The following is a 23,654-nucleotide window of genomic DNA, read 5'->3' as shown; positions in this document are numbered from 1 at the left end:
TTTACAAAGTGAAATTTCTGTTGCCAGCCAAGATGTTTTTTGATTGAAAAAGGCATATCAAATTAGCACAAATTTTAAAATAATTACTTTATTGATCATCAATATCAAGAAAACAAAAGTATGTTCTAAAAAAGGGGGGGATACTTTGTTTTAGACAACAAATCTTCAGACCAAACATTTATTTCAGTTTTTTTATTTTAAATTCTGGTGTTCTGTAATTTGAGCCTATATTCCGCATGAGATGGAATAAAATATAAATATATTACACCTATAACAAAAATGTGAAGTGTGAACTGAAGTAGGTGTGATGTTCTCATTTGACAGATTCCAGGTCTTAAGCAGTCTCAACTGACTTGAGGATTATAGAAATGTCCACTTTCCTCTGCGTAAATGATGTGGCACACAATAGTCCTGATTCAGATCTGAGAGGAAGGGGAGAGAGGCATGTTACCAAGTAGTATTACCTGACCCAATAGCAAAGACAAAACGTTCAAGCAAAATGCACAGAGCGAAAAAGCATTTCACTCAATTGTATGTGATTTCAGTTGATTGACTACATCAGTTATCCATTTGGGTTGGGGGGGTATTCAGATTCCATACAGTTTCTGTGCCATACCGGGGTATGCAGTATTACCAGAAGTGCATACAAGGGGCGCACAAAACAATTTAGGCAACCAATCAAATCAATTTATATAGCCCTTCTTACATCAGCTGATATATAAAAGTGCTGTACAGAAACCCAGCCTAAAACCCCAAACAGCAAGCAATGCAGGTGTAGAAGCACAGTGGCTAGGAAAAACTCCCTAGAAAAGCCCAAAACCCAAAAGGGGTGGTCAGTCCTCTTCTGGCTGTGCCGGGTGGAGATTATAACAGAACATGGCCAAGATGGAACATTGTAACAGGGATCTTAATCCAGGCAGGGATTGAATGTCTCTGCTGTAACCAAGAAGCTTGATGTTGACATTTAGCCACTTAGTAGACTAAATGTATAGCTGGAGCCCTGTGCTGTATATAATTCATGGCATCTTAGATTTCTTAGTTATACTTAACTTAAAATCATACCGTATTTTGAAATACCCTGGTATGCGGTATATCGCCCAATCCTATTCCTCATTGACAGCTTTCCTTGTGACTTGCAAGAGGAACCTTCTACTCACATCATCAATGTCCTCGTCATCATCTCCAATGTCATCAAACTGAATGTCCTCGTCGTCACCAGGTCCAAATGTGTCGGTCTCATTGATTTTAGCTAGGGAGTTAGAACATACACTCACCGTTAATTAACTAGTTTGCCTTAAAGAGTGCACATGTGCCCATAATCATAAGAGTACATGGCCATTAAAGCCAGATCGGTCTTCAAGATGATCAAAATGTTCATAAATGACAAACAGGGTAAAATAATAATCACAGGTCAGCAACTCAGAAGTAAATGTCAGTTGGCTTTTCATAGCTGAGCATTCAGTGGTCGAAAAGCAGGTAGGTCCCAGATACTTACCATGTTCAGGAAGCTCCCCATAGGCCTTCAAACTCCTGGCCTCGTCTGCATTGTACTTCAGGATAACATCAGCTTTTTGGTCCTTTAAGGAAGAATGTAATGTATTATCATTAAAAAATACAAACCATTGCTGATTTTTGTCTCTCATAATTATTACCTGGTAATCTCGAAGTCCCACCAGGATGATGTCTGAACTGTTGATCCAAACCTGCCCAAGAGAGAATAACAAGATGTCAGCAAGGAGAATTTGGAGTATAATAACTGTAATACTTCCATCATAGAACTGGACACATACAGCCCAGGTAGAAGAGTCTGTCAACCCTCATGTCATTTCCAACCCAAAGCATTACGGAAGTAGCGCGTAAAGGATGATGTCATTGGATTGCATTTATACAGTTCACATATGATCAACAGTCTTCAGCCTGCAGCTATTTGCCAAATTGTGTGACTAGTACCACTAACGCTATATAGGCTACTGTGTACAGAATTACCTTTTTCCGTAGTTTTCCTCGGATGTGACAAAGTCGCTTGACTCCATCAAAACACATAGCTTCCAGTCGTCCATTACCCAACATCTTAATGACCTGTGCATATTCTAGATTAGAACAGACAAACAGAGATGAAGCAGTTAGGCAATTCATATAGAGGTCACGAGGTGACTCAAATGTAAGTGCTGAACTGGTAACCAGGGAGCACACAAATGTTGAATACATCTAGATCATAACTGTATTCGATTAGTAGCTACACTGTTAGCATGGTCAGTGTTAAAGCAGTTGACAATTGGTTGAAATTAAGTCAGAACCTATTTGCTAAATTTACAGACTAAATAAGGTTGAAGGGGGACCTTGCACTCACCTTGGCCATCCTCTTTGAAAACCAGCTCTCTCTTTTCTGATTCATTCTCATTTTTACCACGTCGTCGATTCTTTCCCCCCTTACCTGTAATGAGAGGGTGAGAGATGTATTAGAATGCCAATTTTTCTATCTAATGGGTGACAGTCATTCCAATTCCACCAGTCATTGGCAACATGAGTCAAATAAACACGGATAAATAGGCCAACCAAATGGCTGTTGCCTAGCTACAAATATACTTTCATTAATCCCTTTTACCTGTGCTAGTTAGTTAGTTAATGTGACAGCATCAGGGCTGAGGCTCAAGATGATAGGCACAGGGCAGGGATATTTTTGGCCTACCGCACTAGTTGGTACTAACGTCATTCAGTTGCGCAAAATAATGTGACAAAAGGCAGTTCATAGTTCGCCAGTCGAATTCCTAAATTATTAATAGTCAAATTGCGATACTATAAACAATATGACATTGGTGATAATGAAGGTTAAGCAACGTTTCCACACGTTTCAATATTTGTTAAATGCCATACGGTGCCTTCCTCCAGTCACGTTGCTAAGCATGGGCCCGGGTGGCTAGCTAGCTAGCATAAACATCAACCATTCCATGGAATAACGTTAGCTAACAACCAAAGGCAACATGTTTGCTACTTACCTTTATTCTTCGGCATATTCCCAAACTAACAGGCTTTGTTAAATCAGTCCTGTTTTGTCCGTATCGAATTGTGTGTTAAAAAAATGGAATGAAATACCAATCCGTGACGATGTCACACACTTACAGAGTTAGCAAGCTTGTTAGCTTAGCTTTCTCGGAGAAACCACTTCCGCTTGCAACACCGTGAAGCAGCATTAGGGTTTAAAAAGTGGCTTCCCATGTTTCCTAACCGATCTGGTCTCCTACATCATATACTCATTAAAATGGATAGTTATGTGGCCTTTCGGTGGAGGAAAGAATGAACAATTGATGCATTACTTGATTGTATATTTATTTGATGTATTCATGATAATTTTTTGGGTTACAAATGAAGCTGCAGTCACTTGCCTGGCCCACATCTGAGAAACATTTCTCTGTAAAACATGGAAACAACCAGAGGGGAAAGTCGCTATCTATTCACCCCTCCATCTAGCATGTTACATTTCCCCAGCATCTTCTTGGAAAGCCCCCCCCCCCCCAAACTAAAGCTGTCCTGTGACCATCATGCACACCAAGTAGAAAATGTTTCATTCATCAACATATACAAAAATACATTCTTAATGGTCTCTTAAAAGTAGACTGGAAAAGTAATCTTAATTGCTATAAGTATATCCCAAGTTCACGTTTCCCTTTATGATTATGAGAAGGACAAAAAATGTTTAAAGACTAAGTAAAGCAAGAAAACTCCAACCCCTCTGGGCCCTGCCCCAACACAAAGGTCTGAGAGAAAGTGCAGCAGCAGATACTGGAGTGAGGAAGGAGGTTAGCACTTTTTCTCCCCCCTTGCTGACAGGGCCTTGGTAAACTGTTGCACTATTAAGGAGTTTGTCAGTGTCCAAACCCTAATTGCCCAATAAATAAGCAATATAGTAATAATTCCATGTTGCTTATTCCCAGAGCCTTGTATTTAGAAAGTTGAGCCAATGCGGTTTCCGCATCATGATGCATTTTATATTGACACTTCAACATTCTATGGCAGCCATGTTAGCTCACTATTAACAATAGCTACATGGGGAATATAAAAATAAAATAGAAAATTGTATAAAACTGAATGTCTGAATTGGGCAATGATGCAAAAACATGACACTAAAACATTCCATGGCAGCCATAATAGTTCCATAGAAATAGAATGAATATAACAGGCATCCCCATTAAAGTCAACGGTAGCATAATGGCTGGACTGGCAGCCATTGAGTGTACCTATGACTAGGTTGAATATGACAAAGGTTAAGAAAACAAGATTCTAATAGCCCATAACTCTTTGCAAGAATAGGACCAGCTGTGCTGGTTAGCAATGGCGCTGGTAGTTAACGAACACCAATGATCGCAGATTTGTGACGACGTTGTCTTAACCTGAATATTTTTTCCCTAGACCAATGGCAGGAAGTAAAAGCAAGAAGTATAAACTTCAATCTGTTAAGTCAACTCAACTGACATCACAAAAAATACATTCATGAGCCACATCAGCTAGCACACGAGTGTCAAAATCATTCCACGGAGGGCCGAGTGTCTGTGTGTTTTTGCTCCTCCCTTGTACCTGATTGATGAATTATGATCACAAATTAGTAAGGAACTCCCCCCCCACACTTGGTTGTCTAGGGATTGATTGAAACGAACAGACAAGGCCCTCCATGTAAAAGGTTTGACACCCCCGAGCTAGCATAATTTGAATGAACATTCTACATTACCATGGCAATCCAGAATCTATTGATAGAATATTCCAAATAAAACCTAGGGGTCAAACAAGGAAATGGCTCCATTCATTTTTCCCATAAGGGATTTTAGAAACACTTAAAATAAGGGCTTTTGATAACTGTGTAAATCTCTCTAGGACAAGGTGACTTATAAATATATTTGCCTGTATTTACCCCCCCCCCCCAAAAAATGTGCTAATTAACTGTGAACGTGGCTATCATAAAGAACTACAAATGCCATGATGACCTGGACGAGACTGCCAAATCGAGGCAAAGGAGAGAATGTCTGGATTAACCATTTTAGTTACATTTAGTAATGAATAAATTGGCTAAATGTATTTAAATGGACAATTATGTGAACTGTCTTGACACAATAACTGTTAGCAAAGGTGTCAGCACGTGCATGAGCTTGCAGGTATTTGTAATCTTGCGTGATGTCTACTTGGACACTAATTAGCATTTTTGAAGCAGAGTAAATGGAGACAAATATATCGGTTAGTCAACTTGTCAGAGATTTACAAGGTTATCAAAATGACACGCCAGGGTAAACCTACACCAAACATAGCCCTTATTAAGTATCATATGGGAAAAATGAATGGTGGAAAAACAATTGGAACCATTTCCCTGTTTAACTGCTAGGTTTTAGGAGTGTTTTGACACCACTGTGGGGCTATACGGTGAGTTCGTTAACCAGTCAAATTGCCAGGGTTAGAGCACCAAGTCAGTTCCATTCATTCATTCTATTTCTATGGTTAGCTCCCCATTTAACATGACATGGGGAATATTTAAACAATGCTATGTACCCAAATGTCTGGAATTAGAACAATATAACATTCAAAAAATTGTCCTAACTAAAAATATGACATGTTTACATGTATCTAATATTTTCAGATCTATACAAGTGCATAGGTAGGGGGTAGGGGCTTAGCGGTTGATTTGGAATAAGGGGGACTGACTGTGCTCCATGCAACTGGGGGAAACACCATTTTAACCCTTTCCAAACCCCTTCATCCCCCAGTGCTTAACACAATCTCTGTTTAAACACAGACCTGTAGGAACCCGTATACATTTAATTCTATTTTTGTAGTAAATATCTCATTTTCATAAAATATACAGTTCAGCCTTTCCAAGAGTTTGTAACTCTTGGTCTGAAGGCAGTGATTGTACAAGCAAATACATGATACATTTTCTCAGTGAATGGGTTACCGTTTCTTTTTGGTCTTACACACTGTTCTTCTAACACAGCGGGAGTCGAAACACACTAATGCACTGGTGCAGTAGCATTAAACAGGTGAGATTGATACTAGTGGATCACAGGGCTGTGGAGGTCAACTTCTTCACTCCTCTTCTTTGAGCTAACGAGGAGCGCCCTACAGGGTCCAGCACAGGGGGAACATGCATGTTCAGAGCAGAATAAGTGGCTGCCATCGCACCCTGCAAGAGGGAGAACAGTCTTGGTGTTAATTTATCAATACCCAGCAGAGAAGCTTTCAGAGTGTCAGAAAAGAGAGACTTGTGCATTGAATAAAGTTTTGTTACCTTGACCAAATGAGGAGCATCCTGTCTATTGAGCTGGTACTTGGGCAACTGGTCCTTGTGTAATATCCAAGGGTGTCGCAGCACCTGAGCAGCAGTTAGCCTCTGGTGGGGGTCCACATGCAGCATCTTGGACACTAGGTCCTAAAAGACAGCAATGCCAATGTTCAGATTGTGCATACTATCACTTCCATCAAGTATACAGTGCATTCAGAAAGTATTCAGACCCATTCACTTTTTCCACTTTGTTACATTACAGACTTATTCTAAAATTGATTAAATCGTTTTTATTCCCTCAATCTACACACAATGACAATTCAAAAACAGGTTTAGAATTGAAAATGTATTTTAAAAATCTAAAACATCACATTTACATCAGTATTCAGGACCCTTTACTCTGTACTTTGTTGAAGCACCTTTGGCAGCAATCACAGCGAGTCTTCTTGGGTATGACGTTACAAGCTTGGCACACCTGTATTTGGGGAGATTCTCCCATTCTTTCTGCAGATCCTCTCAAGCTGTCAGGTTGAATGGGGAGCGTCGCTGCACAGCTATTTTCAGGTCTCTCCAGAGATGTTAGATTGGGATCAAGTCCGGGCTCTGGCTGGGCCACTCATGGACATTCAAGAGACTTGTCTTGAAGCCACTCCTGCGTTGTCTTGGTTATGTGCTTAGGGTCATTGTCCTGTTGGAAGGTGAACCGCAGTCTGAGGTCCTGAGAGCTCTGGAGCAGGTTCATTAAGGATCGCTGTACTTTGCTCCATTCATCTTTCCCTCGATCCTGACTATTCTCCCAGTCCCTGCCGCTGAAAAACATCCCCACAGCATGATGCTGCCACCACCATGCTTCACTGTAGGGATGGTACTGGCCAGGTGATGAGCAGTGCCTGGTTTCCCCAAATGTGACATTTGGCATTCAGGCCAAAGAGTTCAATCTTGGTTTCATCAGACCAGAGCATCTGTTTCTCATGGTCTGAGAGTCCATTAGGTGCCTTTTGGCAAATTCCAAGAGGGCTGTCATGTGCCATTTACTGAGGAGTGGCTTCCGTCTGGCCACTCTCTACTATAAAAGGCCTGATTGGTGGAGTGCTGCAGAGATGGTTGTCCTTCTGGAAGGATCTCCCATCTCCACAGAGGAACTCTGGAGCTCTAGGAAGAGTCTTGGTGGTTCCAAACCTATTCCGTTTAAGAATGATGTAGGCCACTGCGTTCTTAGGGACCTTCAATGCTTCAGAAATGTGTTGGTACCCTTTCCCAGATCTGTGCCTCGATAGAATCCTGTCTCGGAGCTCTACGGACAATTTATATGACCCCATGGCTTGGTTTTTGATCTGACATGCACTGTCAACTGTGGGACCTTATATAGACTAGAGGTCGACCGATTAATCAGAATGGCCGATTAATTTGGACCGATTTCAAGTTTTCATAACAATCGGAAATCAGTATTTTTGGGCGCCGATTTGCCTATTTTTGTATACCTTTATTTAACTAGGCAAGTCAGTTAAGAACACATTCTTATTTTCAATGACGGCCTAGGAACGGTGGGTTAACTGCCTTGTTCAGGGGCAGAACGACAGATTTGAACCTTGTCAGCTCGGGGGATCCAATCTTGCAACCTTACAGTTAACTAGTCCAACACAATAACGACCTGCCTCTCTTGTTGCATTTCACAAGGAGACTGGCTGTTACGCGAATGCAGTAAGCCAAGGTAAGTTGCTAGCTAGCATTAAACTTCTCATAAAAAACAATCAATCATAATCACTAGTTAACGACACATGGTTGATGATATTACTAGATATTATCTAGCGTGTCCTGCATTGCATATAATCTGACTGAGCATACAAGCAGGGCAGTGTCCCCAGTTTACAATTGGCTCATTCATCCCCCCCTCCTCTCCCCTGTAACTATTCCCCAGGTCGTTGCTGCAAATGAGAACATGTAAAATAACGAATAAATAAAAGCATACAAGTATCTAAGTATCTGACTGAGCGGTGGTAGGCAGAAGCAGGCGTGTAAACATTCATTCAAACAGCACTTTTGTGCGTTTTCCCAGCAGCTCTTTGTTGTGCGTCAAGCATTGCGCTGTTTATGACTTCAAGCCTATCAACTCCCGAGATGAGGCTGGTGTAACCGAAGTGAAATGGCTAGCTAGTTAGCGCACGCTAATAGCGTTTCAAACATCACTCGCTCTGAGCCTTCTAGTAGTTGTTCCCCTTGCTCTGCATGGGTAACGTTGCTTCCATGGTGGCTGTTGTCGTTGTGTTGCTGGTTCGAGCCCAGGGAGGAGTGAGGAGAGGGACGGAAGCTATACTGTTACACTGGCAATACTAAAGTGCATATAAGAACATCCAATAGTCAAAGGTTAATGAAATACAAATGGTATAGAGGGAAATAGCCCTATAATTCCTATAATAACTAACTACAACCTAAAACTTCTTACCTGGGAATATTGAAGACATGTTAAAAGGAACCACCAGCTTTCATATGAAACATTAGCTTTCTTACATAGCACATATTGCACTTTTACTTTCTTCTCCAACACTTTGTTTTTGCATTATTTAAACCAAATTGAACATGTTTCATTATTTACTTGAGGCTAAATTGATTTTAGTGATGTATTATATTAAGTTAAAATAAGTATTCATTCAGTATTGTTGTAATTGTCATTATTACAAATACATTTTTGTATTTTAAAATCGTCCGATTAATCGGTATCTGCTTTTTGGTCCTCCAATAATCAGTATCGGAGTTGAAAATCATAATCGGTCGACCTCTAATATAGACAGATGTGTGCCTTTCTACATCATGTCCAATCAATTTAATTTACCAGAGGTGGACTCCAATCAAGTTGTAGAAACGTCTCAACAATGATCATTGGAAACAGGATGCACCGGAGCCCAACTTCAAGTCTCATAGCAAAGGGTCTGAATACTAATTTCGTTTATTTTTAATACATTTGCAAAAAAAGTCATGGGGTATCGTGTGTAGATTGATGAAAAAAATATTAAATTAATTTTAGAATAAGTCTAACAAACATTTGGAAAAAGTGAAGGGGTCTGTACTTTCCGAATGCACTGTATAGTGCTAGGAAAAGGATTCCGTTTTGAAACCACTATCATAGAGTAATTGGATACTATGGAAAGCACAGTGCTGCAGTACAACCGACATCCCAGACATACCTTGGCCTCTGCGGAGACTGAATTCCAGTAGCCACCCGTCAGAGAGAACTTTCCACTGCCGATCCGAGCCAAGATCTCTTCAGGAGTATCCTCTGGTCCATTGGCAAAAGGAGTGAAACTGAAATATCAAGATAAATACATACTAATAATAAGGACTAATAAAATATGAATGTACTTTATTGTTGCTATTGTATTAGTGGGGAGAACAAGTATGATCCACTGCCGATTTTGCACGTTTTCCTACTTACAAAGCATGTAGAGGTCTGTCATTTTTTTAATCATAGGTACACTTCAACTGAGAGACGGAATCTAAATCAAAAATCCAGAAAACCACATTGTATGATTAAGTAATTCATTTGCATTTTATTGCATGACATAAGTATTTGATCACCTACCAACCAGTAAGAATTCCAGCTCTCACAGACCTGTTAGTTTTTCTTTAAGAAGCCCTCCTGTTCTCCACTCATTACCTGTATTAACTGCACCTGTTTGAACTCGTTACCTGTATAAGACACCTGTCAACACACTCCGACCTCTCCACACTGGCCAAGACCAGAGAGGGTGTACGGACATCAGGGATCAAATTGTAGACCTGCACAAGGCTGGGATGGGCTACAGGACAATAGGCAAGCAGCTTGGTGAGAAGGCAACAACTGTTGGCGCAATTATTAGAAAATGGAAAAAGTTCAAGATGAGGGTCAATCACCCTTGGTCTGGGGCTCCATGCAAGATCTCACCTCGTGGGGCATCAATGATCATGAGGAAGGTGAGGGATCAGCCCAGAAATACACGGCAGGACCTGGTCAATGACCTGAAGAGAGCTGGGACGACACTCTCAAAGAAAACCATTAGTATCACACTACGACGTCATGGATTAAAATCCTGCAGCGCACGCAAGGTCCCCCTGCTCAAGCCAGCGCATGTCCAGGCCCGTCTGAAGTTTGCCAATGACTATCTGGATGATCCAGAGGGGGAATGGGAGAAGGTCATGTGGTCTGATGAGACAAAATAGAGCTTTTTGGTCTAAACTCCACTCGCCGTGTTTGGAGGAAGAAGAAGGATGAGTACAACCCCAAGAACACCATCCCAACCGTGAAGCATGGAGGTGGAAACATCATTCTTTGGGGATGCTCTTCTGCAAAGGGGACAGGACGACTGCACCGTATTGAGGGGAGGATGGATGGGGCCATGTATTGCGAGATCTTGGCCAACAACCTCCTTCCCTCAGTAAGAGCATTGAAGATGGGTCGCGGCTGGGTCTTCTAGCATGACAACGACCCGAAACACACAGCCAGGGCAACTAAGGAGTGACTCCGTAAGAAGCATCAAGGTCCTGGACTGGCCTAGCCAGTCTCCAGACCTGAACCCAAAAGAAAATCTTTGGAGGGAGCAGAAAGTCTGTATTGCCCAGCGACAGCCCCGAAACCTGAAGAATCTGTAGAAGGTCTGTATGGAGGAGTGGGCCAAAATCCCTTCTGCAGTGTGTGCAAACCTGATCAATAACTACAGGAAACGTATGATCTCTGTAATTGCAAACAAAGGTTTCTGTACCAAATATTAAGTTCTGCTTTCTGATGTATCAAATACTTATGTCATGCAATAAAATGCAAATGAATTACTTACAAATCATACAATGTGATTTTCTGGATTTTTGTTTTAGATTCCGTCTCTCAAAGTTGAACTGTACCTATGATAAAAAATTACAGACCTCTCCATGCTTTGTAAGTAGGAAAACCTGCAAAATTGGCAGTGTATCAAATACTTGTTCTCCCCACTGTACGTGTTCATATTTTTATGAACATCATTGGCTGCATTACTATTGGTAAAGCACGCATACCCAGTAAGCATTGTATAGAGCAGCACTCCTAGACTCCAGATATCACAGGCTGCATCATAGCCCTGTTTCTTCAGGACCTAACAACAATAGGAAGTATAGCCCACTGCATTAGAATACATAATGAAAAGAATGCCATGTCAGTTACTAGACAAATATATTGAAAACTGAAAATACGATGAACTTGTTATAGTTAGACGACCATTAGCTGAGCATGCAGGTACTAGTCACAGAAACATGTAGAAGAAGAGACACCTCGGGGGCAACAAAGTTGGCCGTGTAGCAGGGAGTCATCAGGAGTCCATTTTCAGCTCTCAGCTGTTTGGCGAAGCCAAAGTCACAGATTCGGATGGACTCTGGGTTTCCAGACTCATCCACGTACAGTATGTTACTGGGCTTCAGATCTCTATGGACAACCTGAGCAGGGGGACAGAAATTCCAACAGTGACATAGTGAGTCAGGGAGGCAAATTGTAGATTGTCAACTCGTATTGCTTATACCGTAGAAAGGTCCTGTGTATTGAAAGTAGCAAAGTGCTCAAAATATAGTGTATATACTTGGAACACGTAATATATCAGTATTATGCATCATTGTGATGGTGAATGTTTTACCCCCTGTGCATGCAGGTACTCCACAGTTTTGGTGATGGTGTGGAGAACTGCACTGGCCTCCCTCTCAGAGAAGAACTTCTGTCTGAGGATCTTATCCAGCAGCTCTCCTCCTTTCATCAGCTCTGTCACCAGGTACACTGAGCGCCCATCGTCAAACACCTACAGTTAACAGGGCACACAACCTCACAATGTCACCCAGAGAGACACTCACAAATAACAACTCATTATAGAAGAGTATTCAGCACACAAAAAAATATTCCCATAACTCTCAGAACATCGACATACTCGCCAAACAATGAAACAACAATTCAATTGTGAATCTACACTGAACTCAACGTGTAAAGTGTTGGTCCCATGTATCATGAGCTGAAACAAAATATCCCAGAAATGTCCGACACGCACTAGGGTTATATATTTTCCCGGTATTTTACAAATGTTCCATCCTGCGAATAAATCACTTTCCTCCCGGGTAAACCGGTATTTCCCGCCAAAACCAGAAGTGCCATTCAAAAGTATATAATGTTTGGATTTGATTGGAGCTTTGATCAGCATGAGAATTCAAACCTGATGTGCCATATATTAAATATACTGAACAACAATATAAAAGCAATATGGAACAATGAAAAATATTGTACTGAGTTAGTTAGTTTAAATTAGTCAATTTGAATTATTAAAGGTCCAAGGTCTCTTTTAAAGCTGGGCCCTGCGTATACATGTTTACACATACAGTTGAGCAAATTAGGCCCTTATCTATGGATTTTACATGGCTGGGCAGGGGTGCAGCCATGGGTGGGCATAGGTCCATCCACTTGTGAGTCAGGCCTACCCACTGGAGAGCCAGGAGCAGCCAATCAGAATGAGTTTTTCCCCACAACAGGGCTTTAATACAGACAGAAATACCCCCCCCCCCCCCCCCCCCCCCCCTCGGGTGAAGAAGCCGGATGTGAAGGTCCTGGTCTGGAGTGCTGACATCGTGGTCTGCGGTTGTGAGGCCAGTTGGAAATTCTGTTACTTTTTGCACCAAAGTACATTCATCTCTAGGAGACAGAACGCGTCTCCTTCCTGAGCGGTATGACGGCTGCATGGTCCCATGGTGTATATACTTGCGTACTATTGTTTGTACAGATTAACGTAGTACCTTCAGGCATTTGGAAATTCATCCCAAGGATGAACCAGATTGTGGAGGTCTACAATTTTTTTTACTGAGGTCTTGGCTGATTTCTTTTGATTTTCCCATGATGTCAAGCAAAGAGGCACTGAGTTTGAAGGTAGGCCTTGAAATACATCCATAGGTACACCTCCAATTGACTCAAATGATGTCAATTAGCCTATCTGAAGCTTCTAAAGCCTTGACATCATTTTCTGGAATTTCCCAAGCTGTTTAAAGGCAGTCAACTGAGTGTATGTAAACTTTTGACCCACTGGAATTGTGATATATTATTTCACTTATAATTCACTGTCTGTAAACAATTGTTGGAAAAATTAATTGTGTCATGCACGAAGTAGATGTCCAAACCGACTTGCCAAAACTATAGTTTGTTAACAAGAAATTTGTGGAGTGGTTGAAAAACAAGTTTTAATGACTCCAACCTAAGTGTATGTAAACTTCCGACTTCAACTGTAATAGATAAAGGTTGAACTCTGAAGTTCACACACACACACATATATAAAACTCTGCAAAAAAAGAAACGTCCCTTGTTCAGGACCCTGTCTTTTAAACACTATTTCCCATGCTTGTTCAATGAACCATAAACAATTAAATGAACATGCACCTGTGGAACGGTCATTAAGACACTAACAGCTTACAGACGGTAGGCAATTAAGGTCACAGTTATGAAAACTTAGGACACTAAAAGAGGCCTTTCTACTGACTCTGAAAAACACCAAAATAAAGATGCCCAGGGTCCCTGCTCATCTGTGTGAATGTGCCTTAGGCATGAGGACTGCAGATGTGGCCAGGGAAATAAATTGCAATGTCCGTACTGTGAGACGCCTAAGACAGCGCTATAGGGAGACAGGACGGACAGCCGAGCGTCCTCGCAGTGGCAGACCACGTGTAACAACACCTGCACAGGATCGGTACATCCGAACATCACACCTGCGAGACAGGTACAGGATGGCAACAACAACTGCCCGAGTTAAACCAGGAATGCACAATCACTCCGTCAGTGCTCAGACTGTCCACAATAGCCTGGACTGAGGGCTTGTAGGCCTGTTGTAAGGCAGGTCCTCACCAGACATCACCGGCAACAACGTCGCCTATGTGGACAAACACGTCGCTGGAACAGACAGGACTGGCAAAAAGTGCTCTTCACTGACGAGTCGCAGTTTTGTCTCACCAGGGGTGATGGTCGGATTTGCGTTTAATCTGTTGTTGAATCTTGTTATGTTCATATAAATATTTACACGTTAAGTTTGCGGAAAATAAACGCAGTTGACAGTGAGAGGACGTTTCTTTTATTGCTGAATTTAGGATAATAACACCATCTTGCTGTAACTTCAGTCAACGGTAACAGCTGAGGCTTAAAAGCAAAACAGCGCAGGGCCTCCCGAGTGGCGAAGCGGTCTAAGGCACAGCATCGCAGTGCTAGAGGCGTCACTACAGACCCCGGTCCGATCCCAGGCTGTATCACAAACAGCCTTGATCGAGAATCCCATAAGGTGTCGCACAATTGGCCCAGCATCGTCTGGGTTAGTAGAGGATTTACTTGGCTCGTCGTGCTCTAGCTGACCTCAGTTGTCAGTTGAACAGCGTTTCCTCCGACACATTGGTGCGGCTGGCTTCCAGGTTAAGTGAGCGGGTGTTAAGAAGTGCTGTTTGGCAGGATGCATGACTCGCCTCCCGAGCCCGTTGGGGAGTCGCAGTGATGCGAGAAGATCAAAATTAGGAAGAAAAAGTAAAATACATAAAAAATATAATTAAAAAACATTGCTGCTTGCTTCATTCGCATACTGCTGATGTAATGACTCACATCTTTGAGAGTGATGATGTTGGGGTGCTGTCCATAGCGCAGAAGAATCTCCACCTCTTCTGTTGTGTCCCTCTTGGCCTTACTGATGATCTGGGATAACAACATCAGTAATAACAGTTAATCCTACCATTCTACCATGGGCATTCCCAGGGTGTGACATGGGCAGCCCCAGCGTTACAGCTCACCTTTACAGCATAATCCATACTGTTGCTCTTCTGAACACAGCGTTTGCATATAGAGTAAGAGCCCACACCAATGTCCTCCTTCACATCATAGGCATCACTAAACTGTGCTGTGTTTCTGTGGAGTTGCTGAAGAGAGAGAGACACAGACACCAATTCTGTTATTTCCACACACAACCATATTATAATAAATAAATACAGGGACCTATCCAGTGCGTGCGTGTGTTGGTACCTGTATAGAGGACATGTTGATGTTAATGTTCTGTGGAGGTTGACTCTCCTCATCTGAGATAGCCACGAAGCTGAAGCCTCTAAACAGCTGGTTGGTGTTGGCACTTGGGGGACAGCCGGGAGAGTCTGTGGGGAAAATCCTCATGTCAACCCTCACTACTTTTCATTCACACACACAATTATGAAACTGTGTATTGTATAAAGCACCAAACAAGAATCTGTCATTTACCCCGTGGAGTTTTTGCAGTGAATTCAGAGTCAAAGTAGATGGTGTCATCAGGTCTGCCACTCGCAGGTTTGAAGGGGGGATGGAGTTCTCTCCTGAATAATTTCTACAGGCATACCAAAAAAAAGGGGGAAACATTGGAATAAACCTTAACATGTTCATTTTATTTAACTGGGCAAGTCAGTTAAATTCTTTGGGATAGGGGGCAGCATTTTCACTTTTGGATGAATAGCCCAGAGTGAACTGCCTCCTCAGTCCCAGATGCTAATATATGCATATTAGTATTGGATAGAAAACACTCTGAAGTTTCTAAAACTGTTTGAATGATGTCTTAGTATAACAGAACTCATATGGCAGGCAAAAACCTGAGAAAAAATCCAAACAGGAAGTGGGAAATTTAGGTCATTTTTGAAGTCACCCCTATCGAATACACAGTGGGATATGGGTTATTTTGCACTTCCTAAGGCTTCCACTAGATGTCAACCATCTTTAGAACGTTGTTTCAGGCTTCTCATGTGATGTAGGACCGGATGGGAGCTCTGAGTCAGTGGTCTGCCTACTGCCTCGTTCTCAGTCACAGGCTTTCACTTGAGAGGTAGCTGTCGTTCCATTGCTTTTCAACAGACAATGTAATTCTCCGGTTGGAACATTATTGAACTTTTATGATAAAAACATCCTAAAAATGGATTCTATACTTAGTTTGACAATTTTCTTCAACCTGTAATATTACTTTTTTAAACATTTTGTCCAAATAGACCAGATCGAGCATTTGGATTTGTTTACCAAATGCCCTAACAAAATAAGCTATTGGACATAAATTAAGGACATTATCAAACAAAACAAGCATTTATTGTGGAACTGCGATTCCTGAGAGTGCATTCTGATGAAGATCAAAGGTAAGTGAATATTTATGATACTATTTATGAATAATGTTGACGACCCAACATGGCGGATATTTCTCTGGCTGGTTTGGGCTCTGAGCGCCGTTCTCAGATTATGCTTTTCCGTAAAGTTTTTCAAAATCTGACACAGTGGTTGCATTAAGGAGAAGTGTATTTAAAGTTTAATGTATAATAGTTGTATTTTCATCAACATTTATCATGAGTATTTCTGTGAATTCATGTGGCTCTCTGCAATATGACTGCATGTTTTGGAACTACTGAATCAAACACGCCAATGTAAAATAAGATTTTTGGATATAAATATGAACAAAACATCATGTATTGTGTAACATGATGTCCTGTGAGTGCCATCTGATGAAGATCATCAAAGGTTAGTGATTAATTTTATCTCTGTGTGCTTTTTGTGACTCCTCTCTTTGGCTGGAAAAATGGCTGGGTTTTTCTGTGAGTTGGTGGTGACCTAACATATGCGTTTGTGGAGCTTTCGCTGTAAAGCATTTTTGAAACCAGACACTGTGGCTGGATTAACGAGAATTGTATCTTTAAAATGGTGCCTAATACTTGTGTTTGAGAAATTTGATTTATGAGATTACTGTTGATCTGTATTTGGCACCCTGCAATTTTATTGGCTGTTGGCGAGGGGTTGCGCGAGCGGAATGGAACCCAAGTCCGAGACAGGTTAAGAACAAATTCCTATTTACAATGATGGCCTAATCCGGCCAAACCCTAACCCGGACGACACTGGGCCAATTGTGAGCCGCCCTATGAGGCTCCCAGTCAAGGCTGGTTGTGATACAGACCGGAATCGAACCAGGGTCTGTAGTGACGCCTCTAGAACTAAAGACAGCTGCGCCACTCAAGAGTTTAAAAACATAAAGCATTTATAATACACACTGACAGAGGAGCAGGCAGATGGCAAACGCATATTAATATGCAAACTTACGTTCCAGTCAATTGTGGAAAATAAGGAATGTCTCTTGATCTCTTCCACTCCATCTGGACCAGCACCTGTGAACAACAAATCCACACACATTACAGGATACCTGTGGTATCTTTTGTAATATGATTGCAGTTCAGTGATGACAAATTTAATTTCATGGTATATAATTGGTAGTTACAGTATTGTCCCATCGCTGCAACTCCCGTACGGACTCGGGAGAGGTGAAGGTCGAGAGTCATGTGTTCTCTGAAGCACGACCCTGCCACAAGCCACACTGCACGCTTAACCCGGAAGCTAGACTCACCAATGGGTCAGAGGAAACACTCCAACATGCTACCGTGTCAGTGTGCCCGGCCCACCACGGGAGTCGTTAGAACACGATGGGACAAGGACATCCTTGCCGTCCAAACCCTCCCCTAACCCGGACAATGCTGGGCCAATTGTACACCGCCTCACGGGTCTCCCGGTCACGGCTGGCTGCAACACAGCCCAGCTAGAACCCAGATCTGTAGTGACGCCTCTAGCACTGCGATGCAGTGCCTTAGACCACTGCACCACTTGGGAGACAACCAAACACTATGTTCCGCCTAGAGTGGCAAGATATTTTTTTCTCTATTGAGTGAGATTAATTTAAAGGGGCAATCTGTGATTGCTACAAACATTTGTGGACTTGTGAATGAAATATGTGCAGTTGAAGTCATAAGTTTACATACACTTAGGTTGGAGTCATTAAAACTTGTTTTTCAATCACCCCACAAATTTCTTGTTAACAAACTATAGTTTCGGCAAGTCGGTTAGGACATCTACTTTGTGCATGACACAAGTCATTTTTCCAACAATTGTTTACAGACAGATTATTTCACTTATAATTCACTGCGTCACAATCCCATTAATCTGTACAAACAATAGTACACAAGTATATACACCATAGGACCATGCAGCCTTCATACCGCTCAGGAAGGAGACACGTTCTGTTTCCTATAGATGAACCTACTTTGGTGCAAAAAGTGCAACTCAATCCCAGAACAACAGCAAAGGACCGTGTGAAAATGCTGGAGGAAACAGGTACAAAAGTATCTATATCCACAGTAAAACGAGTCCTATATCGACATAACCTGAAAGGCCACTCAGCAAGGATGAAGCCACTGCTCCAAAACCACCATAGAAAAGCCAGACTACGGTTTGCAACTGCACATGGGGACAAAGATTGTACTTTTTGGAGAAATGTCCTCTGGTCTGATGAAACAAAAATAGAACTGTTTGGCCATAATGACCATTGTTATGTTTGGAGGAAATAGGGGGAGTCTTGCAAGCCGAAGAACACCATCCCAACCGTGAAGCACAGGGATGGCAGCATCATGTTGTGGGGGTGCTTTGCTGCACTTCACAAAATAGATGGCATCATGAGGTAGTAAAATTAGGTGGATATATTGAAGCAACTTCTCAAGACATCAGTCAGAAAGTTAAAACTTGGTCACAAATGGGTCTTCCAAATGGACAATGACCCCAAGCATACTTCCAAAGTTGTGGCAAAATAAGGACAACAAAGTCCAGGTATTGGAGTGGCCATCACAAAGCCCTGACCTCATTCCTATAGAAAATTTGTGGGCAGAACCGAAAAAGCATGTGCGAGCAAGGATGCCGACAAACCTGACTCAGTTACACCAGCTCTGTCAGGAGGAATGGGTCAAAAATCACCCAACTTATTGTGGGAAGCGTGTGGAAGGCTACCCGAAACGTTTGACCCAAGATCAACAATTTAACAATTTAAATTTCTACCAAATACTAACTGAGTGCATGTAAACTTGAGACACACTGGGAATATGATGAAAGAAATAAAAGCTGGAATAAATCACTACTATTATTCTGACATTTTACATTCTTAAAATAAAGTGGTAATCCTAACTGACCTAAGACAGGGAATTTTTACTAGGATTATATGTCAGGAATTGTGAAAAACGGAGTTTAAATGTATTTGCCTAAGGTGTATGTAAACTTCCGACTTCAAATGTATTGGTTGAATAAGATAAATTATAAAATACCTCATGAACTTAGTTCAACTGTTGTACGCCATAACAACTCAAAATTAGCTGTTTTTACTCCAATGTTTGTAAACAAAGTAAACGTAAAAACACTTCATAGCCTAAACTTTTAAAACTATAAATGTTGATATCATGAATGGTCAATCTTTGCATCCATAGCTATGTCTATGAATTTAAGAGTGGTTACATTTCTCCAGCCCCACCCCTCAGCTTTTTACCAAAACAAGGGCAGGGATGCGCTTTGTTATTGTTTCAACTGTTGATTGCCACTTTAAGCAATCATCAGTTACAAGCCATGGTGCACAATACCCTTTTAGTGATGGAGAATGATTACCTAGTCTGTTGCCTGGGTTGCGTTTGAAAAGGTTACGTAGGAGAGATTGGGCGTCTTGGCTCAGGAACTGTGGCATTCCCAACTTGGCCCTGCAGTGCAAACAAAACAATGACCATGGTAGATTGAGATCAAACTGTTATGTGCTAACAGCCTGGTTAAACTTGTACTCAAGACAGGTTGAGTAAGACGCACTTCAGTATCATGGTCATGGTTTCCTTCCGGTCCTTCCCTTGGAAAGGCAGTGTCCCAGTCAGCATCTCAAACTGGGGAAGATGAAAACAACATTGTATTAACATGTCTAATCAGTGGCAATGTCAGCCATTGGACACATTGGCCCATCCAGGCAGTTATGAATGTGGACACACTTGATACTAGATATCAGATATTTGAACACATCCCAGGGTAATGAATTGCAGAGAGACAGAACCATTTGGAACTCCAGCACTCACCATGAGCACACCGTAGGACCACCAATCAGCGCTAAGGGTGTGTCCTCGGCGGTTCACAACCTCTGGTGCCATGTACTCCACTGTTCCACAGAAAGAGTAGGCCTTGTTCTCATGATCAATTGACTCTTTACTAAGGCCGAAGTCTGGAACAAACAAAGGGCAGCAAAATGAGTCGAGCTGAAAATGGTACATAGGAAGACTGGGCTCCTAAAAGGCATTAAAAACACTTTCTTATTCTGCTCGGTGGCTGAGTCAGGCTGAGTGTGAATATGAAACATTAATATGTAATAGGAGCAGAAAATCACTCACCAGTGAGTTTGATATGGCCCTCCTCATCTAACAGAATGCTGAAAGGACAGAGTGATCTCAGTCAGAGAGGAAATTCAACATCTGCCAGCAGAAACGCATACAGTAAACAGACAGTATATAACATAAATTCGAAGCTCAAAATAACATTAGATTTATATAAAAATATGCAATCATTTCCGAGGTTGCTGATTGGAAGAGAAACAAGTACCTAATGGGAAGAAGCAATGTCATAGCATTAGTGTAATATGTACTTCTCAGGTTTAAGGTCTCTGTAGATGATTCCCAGGCCATGCAGATGGTCCAGGGCCAGAGCCAGCTCTGCCAGGTAGAACTTCACATCCTCCTCTGTGAACATCACCTGGTAGACAGACTTGTTAAAAACAACACACCTAATATAATATGGACATGAATTACCAGGAAAAAATAAACATTTTTTTAATGTAAAAAATAAATAAATAATAATAAATTATTTGAATTCTGCTCACCTCTTTAGACAGCCGTGTGAATAGATCTCCACCTCGGAGGAAGTCCAGAATCAGGTACAGCTTCCCTTCTGTCTGGAATGCTGTGAAGAATCATGGATACATATTGAAGTCAAAACTCATCTGTAAGGTTTAATGACCTGTGCTTATATCAGACGTAGACATATGACAGGGCAGGCAGATGATGTCTGATAACTCACCGTAGTGTAGTCTGACTATGAAAGGATGGTTCACCTCTACCAGAATGTCTCGCTCCATCTTGGTACGGACCCTATCTCGCACTGGTGATTCGTGAAAGAAATGACAATTAAAAACACGACTGTAATAGAATTCAAAAAATATATATATACTGTAGTTGTAAAGTAGTTTTAAAACCATTGCAAGCATAATATTCAATATCAACAAATTCACAGAAAAAAAAATCATCACAGCAGACTACCTTTCAAAGTGGCCTTTTTCAGCACCTTCATAGCATACAGCTGTCCAGCATCAGGCCCTGTTATTTTCTTCACAAGGAACACCTGAACAGGGGAACATAGGTAAGAGACACAAATCAGTTCAGCTATTAAACCCAACAGCATCCAATCAATCAGTCAGTCTAATATACACAAATGTTCAGAGATATGAAAACCATAATTCATAATAAAACATAAAACACATTTAGACCACTACACAGTTTCATCTCACACACTGTCATTTACCTTCCCAAAGGATCCCTGTCCCAGTACCTTGCGGAGCTCAAACTGCCTAGGATCAGCCCTTTCAGAGCCCTCTTTAACATGGTTTGTGATACTGATCTCATTCACTGAGCCCTCATCCTGTGAAAGATTAGAGACACAGTCAAAACAAAACCAGGTACGCGCCAAATACACCGCAGTGTGGAGAGAGAATAGGAATACACAGTAATTCTATAAAACAAACACACAAATGTACAGACACACGTCACAAAGAATAATAAAGAGAAGCAATGGAATTAATCAAATAAAATACATTCACAAGTTTTGAAGTAAAACCCTACCAAGAAAGAGACTGTTTCAGCGCTGCATACTCAGAACCTTTTCTTTGCACTAGAGCAGAGAGTCATACTGTGGGAGGATGGAGAAATCAAATCCCATGCTTTCCCACCCAAACACAACACCAAGCCACATCAGACCCACGTACAGCACACCAGCTCTCAGCAAATTCCTTCTTTGGCCCGTGTTCTGCCCCAGCGGTGTCCAAATCCCCCATCCCGGTGCTGGGCCAGCAGAGCCCCTCTCCCTGTGTCACAGTGTGGCTGCGCTGGGATAGACTGCGCTACACTCTGATCTGTCGGGGGAGGGAGCTGCCGACGGACAGCTTGCAACCGGTTCCACGCATTCAACACCCCCTCCCACTGCATCAAAAGGTGTGGAGGAGGATGACTAAAAGACATAGCATGCACTCTCCCTCTTTCACAGTCGCTTTCACTCTTTCGCTACCCTTATCTTCTCTTTAATCATTTTGCTCTCACCGACCCCACCACTAGTCCATATTAATACATAGTACTCAGTATTATTGTGGAGTGCCTGGATGTAGGTGTGTGAGTAGGTGAGAGAGGACAAAGAGAGAACTGAATTGAGAGAGAACATGAAACATAAATACATATGCACACACCAGTGGAGGCTAGTGAGGGGAGGACAGCTCATAATAATGTCTGGAAAGGAGGAAATGGCATGGCATCAAAGTGTTTGATACCATTCCAATGATTCCTCTCCAGACATTACCACGAGCTTGTTCTCCCTTGTTCTCCCCAATTAAGGTGCCACCAACCTCTCTGGGAGAAGACAGGTGAGATTATAAAAAATGTTTACTCACACTACATACGGTTTCATCCTCCCCCATTGAGTCATCCATGACCTGTAACACAGAGAAAGCGATTGAACTTGGTCTCTCACACAAAATTGGGGTGGGCTCGTGTTTTTGAAACTGTGTAATATGCTTCAGGGCCAATTGTTAGTTGATTAGAACATATAGAAATAAAACTGCATTTAATAGACCCAGTTTACACTTTAGAAATGGCAACTTGAACGATAAATATCACATGTTCGCTGTAGTGAAGTAGTTAGCGATTTGTCCCCCCCCCTCCCTCACGATGTCCTGAAACAAATGGCTGTTAGTTATCAGCCTGCACTTCTTGAGAAATAAGACAGCTTTAATCACAAATATGTAGTCCTTTTTTTAATCGCTTAAGTTTAATAATCAGTTTATGCGAAACTAAATCGAAGTTGGTGTCCCACAAACTGTGTGAGGAAGTGGATTCACAACAGCCCGCGTCAAACGTTGACAAATACAGCTAAGGTGGCCATCGTTCATTGGCATGTTCATTACCTCGTTTTCCGAATTCTCCAAGGCCATTTTCTGCCATGGGTCTGCTCCAAACTGTGCCAAGGGCATCTTCGACAAGAGTTCAGTCGCTGCCGCGCGCTTTCAGTGACTTAACACTGTCAAGGGTGGGATTCGAAAAAGTATTTCTTGAGGGGGGGGGGGGGGGGTTCTCTTAAACGAGAAAACCAAAATAGTAAAATGGTTTCAGTTCAACCCTAACTGTGCGTTTAAACGGCTTTCATCACTCTTGCCAATGTTTTCTAGGAACTTCATAAACACTTTTCCACATCAAAAATCACTCACTTCCGTTCTCTCTCTCAATATGGCGCCGTGGTTCGGTCTACCTGTAT

General features: G+C 41.9%; 2 protein-coding genes across 4 annotated transcripts; both read right to left on the bottom strand.

Annotated features, from left to right (window-relative positions):
- Positions 1-72: 72 nt before the first annotated feature.
- On the bottom strand, positions 73-3,217 carry LOC109874119 (eukaryotic translation initiation factor 1A, X-chromosomal). 2 transcript variants are annotated; one of them, XM_020465906.2, is made up of 7 exons: positions 2,997-3,217; positions 2,351-2,434; positions 1,987-2,090; positions 1,653-1,703; positions 1,496-1,577; positions 1,158-1,249; positions 73-422 (listed from the first exon to the last, which is right to left on the bottom strand). In XM_020465906.2, exons 1-7 carry the CDS (start codon positions 3,010-3,012, stop codon positions 417-419), a joined length of 435 nt encoding a protein of 144 aa, XP_020321495.1. In that variant the 5' UTR covers positions 3,013-3,217; the 3' UTR covers positions 73-416. The 2 variants fall into 2 exon arrangements, with proteins under 2 accessions (XP_020321495.1, XP_031665278.1); XM_031809418.1 differs by having other exon boundaries at positions 178-422; positions 1,496-1,703; positions 2,997-3,198.
- Positions 3,218-3,306: 89 nt separating this feature from the next.
- Positions 3,307-23,654, bottom strand: LOC109874076 (ribosomal protein S6 kinase alpha-3-like). Of its 2 annotated transcripts, none has more exons than XM_020465832.2 (22): positions 23,308-23,654; positions 22,795-22,836; positions 21,660-21,776; positions 21,398-21,479; positions 21,159-21,239; positions 20,962-21,041; positions 20,728-20,846; positions 20,477-20,514; positions 20,168-20,310; positions 19,911-19,981; positions 19,719-19,807; positions 17,346-17,410; positions 15,504-15,606; positions 15,276-15,400; positions 15,047-15,172; positions 14,862-14,951; positions 11,890-12,048; positions 11,534-11,695; positions 11,282-11,358; positions 9,445-9,562; positions 6,269-6,409; positions 3,307-6,163 (listed from the first exon to the last, which is right to left on the bottom strand). In XM_020465832.2, the coding sequence occupies exons 1-22, from the start codon at positions 23,371-23,373 to the stop codon at positions 6,041-6,043; spliced, it is 2,217 nt and encodes a 738-aa protein (XP_020321421.1). In that variant the 5' UTR covers positions 23,374-23,654; the 3' UTR covers positions 3,307-6,040. The 2 variants fall into 2 exon arrangements, with proteins under 2 accessions (XP_020321421.1, XP_020321422.1); XM_020465833.2 differs by having other exon boundaries at positions 20,728-20,834.

This window comes from Oncorhynchus kisutch, linkage group LG29 (assembly GCF_002021735.2).
Source record: "Oncorhynchus kisutch isolate 150728-3 linkage group LG29, Okis_V2, whole genome shotgun sequence".
Lineage (NCBI taxonomy): Eukaryota > Metazoa > Chordata > Actinopteri > Salmoniformes > Salmonidae > Oncorhynchus > Oncorhynchus kisutch.
The sequence above is the reverse complement of the archived record's forward strand: the minus strand, read 5'-3'. Positions and strand labels throughout refer to the sequence as shown.